The sequence below is a fragment of the Humulus lupulus genome, chromosome 4 (assembly GCF_963169125.1).
Source record: "Humulus lupulus chromosome 4, drHumLupu1.1, whole genome shotgun sequence".
In the NCBI taxonomy this organism is placed as follows: Eukaryota; Viridiplantae; Streptophyta; class Magnoliopsida; order Rosales; family Cannabaceae; genus Humulus; species Humulus lupulus.
Window position 1 is genome coordinate 235,713,950 of NC_084796.1, and position 9,241 is coordinate 235,723,190.

The 9,241-nt window shown below is 34.8% G+C and overlaps 2 protein-coding genes across 2 annotated transcripts; one reads left to right on the forward strand and one right to left on the reverse strand.

The window, feature by feature from the left end:
* The first annotated feature begins 533 nt into the window (after window positions 1-533).
* LOC133831344 (cell division protein FtsZ homolog 2-2, chloroplastic-like) lies at window positions 534-4,372 on the forward strand. Its single transcript, XM_062261602.1, has 8 exons — window positions 534-764; window positions 1,146-1,871; window positions 1,994-2,293; window positions 2,855-2,945; window positions 3,364-3,488; window positions 3,578-3,670; window positions 3,764-3,829; window positions 3,914-4,372. The coding sequence occupies exons 2-8, from the start codon at window positions 1,224-1,226 to the stop codon at window positions 4,031-4,033; spliced, it is 1,443 nt and encodes a 480-aa protein (XP_062117586.1). The 5' UTR covers window positions 534-764; window positions 1,146-1,223; the 3' UTR covers window positions 4,034-4,372.
* A 131-nt stretch (window positions 4,373-4,503) lies between these two features.
* Window positions 4,504-7,062, reverse strand: LOC133831343 (putative pentatricopeptide repeat-containing protein At1g68930). The gene has a single exon (XM_062261601.1). It carries the CDS (start codon window positions 6,872-6,874, stop codon window positions 4,814-4,816), a length of 2,061 nt encoding a protein of 686 aa, XP_062117585.1. The 5' UTR covers window positions 6,875-7,062; the 3' UTR covers window positions 4,504-4,813.
* Window positions 7,063-9,241: the final 2,179 nt, after the last annotated feature.

The window sequence follows — 9,241 nt, forward strand, 5'->3', positions numbered from 1 at the left end:
AATGGAGTTTCTTGCCTTGATAGGATTCAAAACTTACCCAGAGAACAACTTCAAATCTCAGATTAGATAAGCTCCAAAATTATTATAGATCAAGAGAATACATGGTAGTTGCCTTGTTTTTTTTTTTTTTTTGAGTGAGAGAGCTTGAGAGAAAGGAAAACATGAGAGATAGAGAGAGAAGACAATATCAGAAAAAAAGATGACAAAATGACAATTTATGTTAGGGGCATTTTGGGAATCTAGGAAAATACTAGCATAAAAGAATGATGTTAACATGGAATAATTTTGTTATAAGACTCGCTTTATGCATCAATAGTGAAATTTCCCTCTTAATATTCTTTACAACTAATACAATAATGCAACTTAATACATATAATATAATACTATAAAGTATAATTGGTGAAAAATAATCAAATAAGGGTTAATGATATACAATAGTATGGTGGGGTTAGTAAGGAAATAAATTGTCGTTTTGTATACTTGTGAACACATGAGAACCGTTGCTAAATTTCTAGTATGTGCCCCCTTTCACAGGTATTGGTCCTCCTCTCGACATCATTATCATCACAATAAACCCAGTGAGCTTCCTTAAATATGCCATACACCTAAGTCTACCGCAGTGTCCATTCCAAGGCCGGCTCAACTCAACCCCATTTCGATCCTCTGCCCTCGCTCATTACCCAAATGCTCGCCCCAGTTTTTGCTGCTCCCATTTGGTAGATACGTCTCTCCAATTTTCTCATCTCTGTTTCTCTAAAACTCAGGTGACATTATCTATTTTCCCGCTATACTTTGGTGTAATTCTGAGGATTGTGTCTAATTTATTGTCGTTTCTTGCTTATTTCTAACACTGGGGTTTATGGTTGCTGCGAGTTTTATTGTTTTTTTTTTATACATTTGGGATATAGTGATTATTATTGTTGGGTCGCAACTTTCTGGGGTTTTAGGGGTTAGTTGATTTTTAAGGACTATTGATACTATTGTAAATTTTTGGCTTGATTTTTAGCTCTAGTGTATAGTACATTATTTGGCTCAGGTTATTTTTGTTCTTGAGTCTTATTTGGGTTGTGGAATTAGTCTTTTCTTTCCCTTATTATTGCGTCGTTTTTACTAATTGTCTTTTGCTGTCTGGCTTTGGGTTACAGGTCTTCGAAGATAGATTTGTGGTAGAATATACACTTTTGGGCCTTTAATTTTGCTACATTTATTATCTTCCCTATTGGATGGCGACCTATAGTTCAGCCTATGTTACCCTTTCGGATGCTCGAAACCCAGCAGGGGTACTTACTGTACTTAGAGGGAGAGTTCAAGCAGAGAACAACTTTGGAAGAAGTTTCAGTGGGAAAATGTCAGACGAGAAGAATGGATATTTGGGTGTAAGCCAAAAATCACATTTTCCGCAAATCAAGTGTTCTTCCAAGTCTCACAGTGTTAGTTCATATCAGAGTAAAGACCCTTTTCTGAATCTACACCCTGAAATTTCGATGCTTAGGGAGGGTAACAACACTGCCAACAATCCAAGAAAAGATAGTTCAAGTGGAAGTGTTACTGAGAACTTAGCAGACACAACAAGTTCGAGTAGTTACAATGAAGCAAAGATAAAGGTTATTGGTGTTGGTGGTGGTGGGTCAAATGCTGTAAATCGTATGATAGAGAGTGCAATGAAGGGTGTAGAGTTCTGGATTGTTAACACAGATATTCAAGCAATGAGAATGTCTCCGGTTTATCCTGAGAACCGTCTACAGATTGGTCAGGAGCTTACCAGGGGTCTTGGTGCTGGTGGAAACCCGGAGATAGGCATGAATGCTGCCAAAGAAAGCAAAACATCAATAGAGGAAGCACTTCTTGGATCAGACATGGTCTTTGTTACGGTAAGTTCAGTTCTAATACTTTCTAATTTCTCAGATGAGACTGGGTTTAGTGGTTATGCTGTAGAATGAATTTCTTTCAAGTGTGTTTTGTTAATAAATCACGTTGTTTGTGTGTTCTGCAGGCTGGAATGGGTGGAGGTACTGGCACCGGTGGTGCTCCTGTAATTGCTGGGGTTGCAAAGTCAATGGGAATATTGACTGTGGGTATTGTCACAACTCCTTTTTCTTTTGAGGGGCGGAGGAGGGCAGTTCAAGCACAAGAAGGAATTGCTGCTTTAAGAGAGAATGTTGATACACTGATAGTCATTCCTAATGACAAGTTGTTGACAGCAGTTTCTCAGTCTACCCCAGTAACGGAAGCATTTAACCTGGCAGATGATATTCTTCGACAAGGTGTTCGCGGTATCTCTGATATAATCACGGTATGAAGCTGTATTTGTTTGAGTTTTTTCCTCTCTTTTGGAGCCACCAGCCTTTTTTATTATTGATGTCGAGCCAAAGTTTGATTTTAAAAATAGGTCTGGTTTGGGATTTTTTTCCTCATTTAGATATTATTGTGGTTATTATAAATTGAGTAGAAGAAAACAAAAATTTGGGGAAATTGGTGATGTAGAAATTTTGTGGTGTTGTCTTTATTAAGGCCATCCACTGACCTTTCTTTAAGTGTTTGACTCTTTTCAATCATGGAGAAAGGTTGGGACTGTAGCTAGGGGTCGTTAGTATTCGTATGAGTACATTAATTTTAAATGGTAATGGCAGCTGTGCATTCTGTTTACAAACTCTTACCTCTTTTAGGTTGCATGTATGATAATCTCAATATGAACAATTCAGGTGTAAGATTGCTCTATTAAGCCTGCCTGCACTAATATTTCTGAATCTATATCTTGATGTTAAAACAAGAAATTCACATAAGATCAAATAATATTTGTTTATTTGCTAGAAAACTTTCCACTTAAATTGGTGCTGAGCTACTTTAATTGCAGATACCTGGGCTAGTAAATGTGGATTTTGCTGATGTGCGGGCTATAATGGCTAGTGCTGGCTCTTCATTGATGGGAATAGGAACTGCAACAGGTGACTTTGAGCTACACTTTACTAAAATGTTTCAATTCTGATATTATGATGGCTTTGCTTGATTTTATAGTTTTCTTTTCTGGAACCACATTTATATTTCTTTATCTCAAGTTCTCATTATAGCACCATCATTAAACACCTTCTCTTGGGTAGTCAAAATGGTTAGATACGACTAGAACTTCTCAAAAGTTATATAGCTGGAGCATCAAATGAAATATCATATATGAGTGGACAGGATGAAACTAAATTGGTTCAACAATTCCAAGTTTGCACATGTGCCACATGTCACTGGGACTAATGGAGTTTTGTTTACGGAGATATAAGAATAATTTGTGTATTGTGATTGTTTACCTTATTTAAGTTTCTCAAAATGCCCATATGCAGAGATATTAATCCTGTGGTGCTTATTTTTGAGTAGGGAAGACTAGGGCAAGAGATGCTGCATTAAATGCCATTCAATCTCCTTTACTAGACATTGGGATTGAGAGGGCAACTGGAATTGTGTGGAACATAACCGGTGGAAGTGATTTGACCCTATTTGAGGTGCTTCCAATTATCCCCTCCCTCCCTCTCTCTCTGCCTCTCTCCCTCTCTCTCTCTCTCTAATTTGTTTGGACCTGGTATTCTGGTAGGTGAATGCTGCAGCAGAGGTTATATATGACCTTGTGGATCCAACTGCAAATTTGATATTTGGAGCTGTCATAGATCCATCAATCAGTGGTCAAGTAAGTTCTCCCTCATTCTTAAGCTGACAAATAAAGAAATTAGCATAAGCAGCATGGTTAATAATGTTGTTTTATTCTCATGCTTCTATTCAGGTTAGCATAACTCTTATTGCAACTGGATTCAAACGCCAAGAAGAAAGTGAAGGAAGGCCAGTCCAGGTATCAGTGAACTCTGCATCTCCTTTTTCATTTTCACATAATTTGGCTGTATATTTCTTATTTTACCAATTATACTGAATGCAGGCACAAGGAGACATGAGCCTTGGAATCAATCGGCGGCCATCAACTTATACCGATGGTAGTGCAGTGGAAATCCCTGATTTCTTGAAGAAGAAAGGGCGCTCACGTTTTCCAAGAGCTTGATGTGCGTTTGCTTTCTCTCAATAATACATATTTCCCGATCTAATCCAATTCGTTCTTTGAATTTAGCATCCCTTCTTAGGATTTTAATATACTCCTTGCTAGGTATTTAGATACGTGTCGTGCCTTCTGTTAGTGGTTTGCCCTGATATAGCATATATACTGGTATTGAGTAGCTGGTAATAATATGTTCTAGGTTTGTTTGTGTGCCTAAGAACCATGCTCAAGTGCTCGGAGCTTGTTCCTTTTTTTCCTATCAAATTTGAATACACTGGCTTGTACAGAATTTTCCATTAAGAGAGTTATGTAGAGCCACCAATGGTTCAAGAATTTTTGTTTGCATTGACTGCCAGCAATTTGTGAGGTTCTCATAACGCCTTACATCACTTTCTGAAGTTAGGCTTTCTTAATTATCTTCCCGAGTCGTTGATACTTGAAACTTGGAAAAGGTAGAATTCAAGGTATTGGAAAAGATAAATTTGAAAACACAGAATGTAACACGTCCTTTTCCAGTTACCAAAGAAAACAATAATTAAATCACCCATGAGCAAAGAGGACTGGGGGTAAAAATGATACAAGAAGACGAAAAAAGAAAAAAAGGATGGAATCCCTCTAATGGTTAATCCTGAATGTTCTGCGTCTATAAGATATCATTAGTTATTGGCAAAAACTATATTGCGTCACACTGTACAGAGTTTATTTGTTGCATAAATTTATGGCAGACCAGCTTCTATGAACTATACGTTCGGCCATTGAATCTCAGGCCCTATAAAATCTAACCAGTTACCAGTAATCTCCACAAGAGCACGACCCATCTGCAAAATGGTGAAATCTGCTACTATCCCTAACAATAATCTTTCTCCGAGTCACCTTAGAGATGAACTTGATTGCAGAATGGCAATCCAAGCATACCCTTAAATTTTTCTTAACTATGATTGGCTTACCAGATGGCATACTTAGTAAAGCAAATGCAATAGCTATTCTCTCACTGTGATGGTGAAGAAACTGCAGCTTTTCATTGTCATTTATGTCAAGTGGGACTGAAGCAGTGCAAGGAACATATCCAGCTTCCTTTATCTGATCAAGAAGACGGTCAAGCTTTTCATATATTTCCTTCCTCTGAGGATGAGACCAATCTTCGGATCCAAAGATATGAGTTTTGTTTCTAATATCAACCCAACTATAACCAGGTAACTTCTTCACGCTTCCTTCTTTCATCATTGTTCTCAAAGTCCTCACTTCTTCCCATTTTTCTTCCTTCGCATAAAGATTCGAAAGCAGAACAAGAGCTCCGATGTTTTCAGGTTCAAGCTTGATCAGTCTTTCAGCTGCAAGTTTGCCCCTCTCGACATCACCGTGGACCCTGCAAGCTCCAAGAAAAGAACACCATCCAAAAGAATTTGGCTCAAACGGCATACTATTTATAAAGTCTTCAGCCTCTTTAAGCCTTCCAGCCCGGCCAAGTAAATTGATAACACAGTTGTAATGTTCTTCTCTAGGTACCACTCCATATTTCTTCTCCATGAAATGGAAGTGATTCAGCCCTTCTTTCACTAAACCAGCATGGCTGCACCCAGATAGAAGACTGGTGAATGACATTGCATTTGGTTTTACTTCAAGAACCATTTTATCAAATGTTTCCATCATTTCTTTTCCTAACCCATGTTGTGAAAACACATTAAGTAAGGCATCCCATGCAATCTCAGTTGGGTTTCGGATCTCATTGAATACTTGAAATGAATAATCAAACAGCCCACATTTCCCGTACATATTAACAAGACTGGCAGAAATGTAGGGTTCAGAATCAAAATTAAGCTTGATAACTTGGGCCTGAAGCTGGGCTCCTTGTTCTAACGCAGCTTGGTTGGCACATGCCTTGATCAAGCTTGAGAAAGTGTACTCATTGGGTTCAATTCCCTGCCTCCTTAAATCAACAAACACGTCTAAAGCACCATCAATTCTATCCATTTCGCCATACCCATTAATCAAGGATGTAAAAGACACAATATTTTTGTGATTTGAGACAATCACAAACACATTGGAAGCACTTTCCATGTCTCCAGCTTTAGAGTACATATCTAGGAGTGCATTACCCACAACAACCTTTGACTCAAATCCTAACTTTACAACACTGGAATGAAGACTTGTTCCAAACTTATAAGCTTTATTAGCTGCACAAGCACTTAATGTCACACTAAGAATATGAGGATCCATCAGAATCCCATCCTTAATCATCCTCTCAAAAGCTAACAAAGCTTTTTCAGATTCACCGTTCTTTGCATATCCATCAACCATTGCGGTCCACAACACAGCATCTTTACACGGAATAACCTCAAAGAACTTGCAGGCATCAATCATCAGTCCACACTTTGAGTACATATCCGCCAAATTACTTCCCACATATAGATTCGAATCAAGGCCGGATTTTAAAGCAAGACAATGCATTTGCTTCCCTAGTGTAATCGACCTGAGAGACACGCAAACTTTACTGATACTTGCAAACGCAAACTGGGTTGGGTTCATACCGGAGATTCTCATATGGGAAAAGGCTTTTACTGCTTCTGGAAACCACAAGTTTTGAGAAAACCCAGTGATCATAGCTGTCCAGGAAACAATGTTTCTTTGAGACATTTTTTCAAATAGGTTCTGAGCGTAGTGAATAACTCCGCATTTTGAATACATGTTTATTAGATGGTTGGTGAGAAAGGTACATACTGGATACCATGTAAGAAGAAGCTGGGCATGGAGCTCTTTGCCTTTGATTAGCTGCTTCGTTTCGGCGCATGTTTGAATAATCTGCGCCAAGCTTGTGGAGTCCAAACTGCACAAAGTGTGGTTTCTCATTGAGAAGGTATTAATTGAAAATTTCAGGAAAAATTTCCGAAATTTATAATTATGGGCTCTGCTTCTTAATCCTGTGTTTGGTAGAGACAGTAGACAAAATAGGAAAGATAGAGAAAGTGAAGGAAATAATTTTTTCACCAACTTATTTGGTAAAAGAGGAGGGGGAAAGAAAACTAGTTTCTTTCTTTGTTTGGTATTTGGATTAAAATTATTTTGATATTTTATTCTTATATTTTCTTTATTTTTATTTTTATATTAATTTTTATGTACTAGATAGATGTAATTAAAGTGTAGTAAACTTAATTTTTTTTTTATAAAATTTTTATAATTGTCATATGAATTTTAATAAATAAATAATATTACATATAAAAGAATGACATAAATATATTAAAATAAAAATTAAATTAAAACATTGTTTAAGATTTTTTTTAATATGTATATATATATATATATTATGATAACATTTTAGATCACAAACTACCTTATTTAAAGTACAAAACATACACATTAATGATTGAAGAATAAATTTATTTATTTTTTATAGAAAATAAATATTATTATAATTTCTTATGCACACAGTCTTACTATTTATATATATATAACACTTATATATAATATATTTATAATATTTGTTGTTTTTTTATATGAATATATATATATATATTTATATAAGTTAGATAAAAAAAATGACATGTTTTCTTTTTAAATATAAATGATAAAAATTTTAATAAAAATAAAAATTATGTATTTTATATTATTATTATAATGATATTTTTTAATATTTAAATTCATATTAATATAATTATTAAATATTTATTCTATCGAAATTTTATAAAAATTAAGATTATATATTACAACAATAATATTTTATAACATTTGAATTAGAATTTATATTAATATAATTATTAAATGTTATTATAATAATAATATTTTATAATATTTGAATTTATATTAATATAATAAAAAAAACATCACTTTTAATTGATTTTACAAATATATTATATTAAATATTTAGAACATTACGTTAAAATTAAAAAATAATTATTAAAACTGCGAAAAATCGTTAAATACACAATTTTTATATAAAATAAATCTACTCATTTTCACCTCAAATCTTTATAAAGTTAGCTTATTTATTATTATTACACCATCTTTAAATACAAATAATAATGAATATAATTTCTTAAAATTATGCATTGACCGAATATGGTTAGTATTCTATCATATCATGCATTTACCAACTGTTAACTTCTGTAAAGAATGTTTGAATTTTATATCTACATGTATAACATGTTCCTATCCACTTACCCTAAAAACCCTCCTGGACATAAGCACTAGGTCTTCAAATAAACACATCGTAACTTATGACTCAAAAGATTCAGTTGATATAAATAGAAGTTTATGGATTGATCGGCATATGATCAAATAATAACATTATTTGAACTCTTTATAGTAAATGGTATTATATAAAAAATTTCAACTCATTTTGTCTAGTTCTACATAATCTAGTTACATAAAGTGCCTCCACTTCAGCGTTTCTACATTAAATCATTTGGATCAAAACTATTGCATTTTTAATAATAGTAATTGTACTAGCAATAAGTAATTAAAGATCCCTAACTTTAATCTACCACTTCATTATCTATATTCTTAATCCTCTTATATATAACCTGTAATGCCCGGATTCCCTAATATGGTTTAACGGCGTGAATAGTAGGCCGGGAGGGCCATACTTGCTTAATTGTGTTATTAATTGATAAAATGCATGTATATGTTGATTATATTATAATATGATGTGAAATGCATGTATGTGAGTCCATATTTTTTAATTACAGAGGTGTGATGGTAATTTGGCCCGTTGAGGGTAAATTGTTTATTTGGATGCATGTTGGTGATATGTTTTAAGGCCACATTATAATGTGGATTTGTTCGAGCTATTCGGCATGAGACGATCTTTAAGTGTTAAAGTAGCGGTTTAGTCATAACGGGATTAAGTTCGAGGCTCAGGGTGAGTCTCGGGATGTTTTAATGATTAGAACGTTGCCGGGAGTAAAAAGGGTAACGAGACATGAATTATTGGTGTTTGGGAATTTTGAGAATAGCGGGAATTGGGAAGCGTTAATTATGATTAACGGTATAGGTTCGAAAGTACCAACTTTGCCCTTGGGAAGGCTTTATAAACTTTTAAAGACCTAGGGGTATTTTGGTCATTTGGGGTTTGGATATATATGAAGTTTGGATGGCTGTAGAAACCGTACAGAACAGAGCAAAAACAGAGTGAGAACTTTCTCCTTCCCGTACATCCATTTCTCTCTTTCTTCCTTTGAAGTTCTTGGTCCCAATTTGAAGATACAAGCTAGGTAATCA